The sequence below is a fragment of the Colobus angolensis genome, unplaced genomic scaffold (genome assembly GCF_000951035.1).
Source record: "Colobus angolensis palliatus isolate OR3802 unplaced genomic scaffold, Cang.pa_1.0 Scaffold188, whole genome shotgun sequence".
NCBI lineage: Eukaryota > Metazoa > Chordata > Mammalia > Primates > Cercopithecidae > Colobus > Colobus angolensis.
In genome coordinates this window covers 4,335,956-4,336,461 of record NW_012115021.1, presented here as the reverse complement: position 1 = coordinate 4,336,461, position 506 = coordinate 4,335,956, and the positions used below count along the sequence as shown (strand labels likewise).

Below are 506 nucleotides of genomic sequence, written 5' to 3'. Positions count from 1 at the left end.
GCGCGCCGCCCCGCAGGGCCTCTTACTCTCTTTACTCGCCATCTTGCGTCGGGTCGTTCGCCCCTCGCCGCCGCCTCGGACTCCCCTCGTTAGCCAAGAGCAGCCCGACCACTGGCGCTCCTGCCTTTCCCAAACGCGTCACACACTCCCCGCGGTCGAAAGCCCGGGCCCAGTCTTGCTGCCTGGGTGCTCCCCAGACGCCGCGTCCTTGTTTCCTGCCTCCTCCCCGCTCGCGGGTACCGAGGTCTGAGGCGCTCTTCTCTCTCTCTCCAAACTTGGAACGAGACTTTTCAACCCGCGCCTCCCAGCCCGCCCAGGCAGCTAAGCGCAGGCGCATCCGCCCTGGGAAAAGTGAGAAGAGGTGGAGAGGCGGGTCTGGGAGCCAACGGCTCCAGCGCCGCGACCAATGACGTGCGGCGGGCGGGTTTCACGCGGCGTTCGGAGGCGGGCTTCTGGGGGTGGGCGGAGCGTTCCGCGGCAGGAAGTTGGCGATGCGCAGGCGCGAG

General features: G+C 68.4%; 1 protein-coding gene across 1 annotated transcript in view; it reads right to left on the bottom strand.

Annotated features, from left to right (window-relative positions):
* Positions 1-344, bottom strand: part of RBBP7 (retinoblastoma binding protein 7) — a 33,408-nt gene extending 33,064 nt beyond the window's left edge. The window contains exon 1 of the mRNA XM_011940267.1: positions 40-344. Within this exon, the coding sequence (XP_011795657.1) occupies positions 40-337 (298 nt within the window). The 5' untranslated portion in view covers positions 338-344. The remainder of the gene's footprint in view (positions 1-39) is intronic.
* Positions 345-506: the final 162 nt, after the last annotated feature.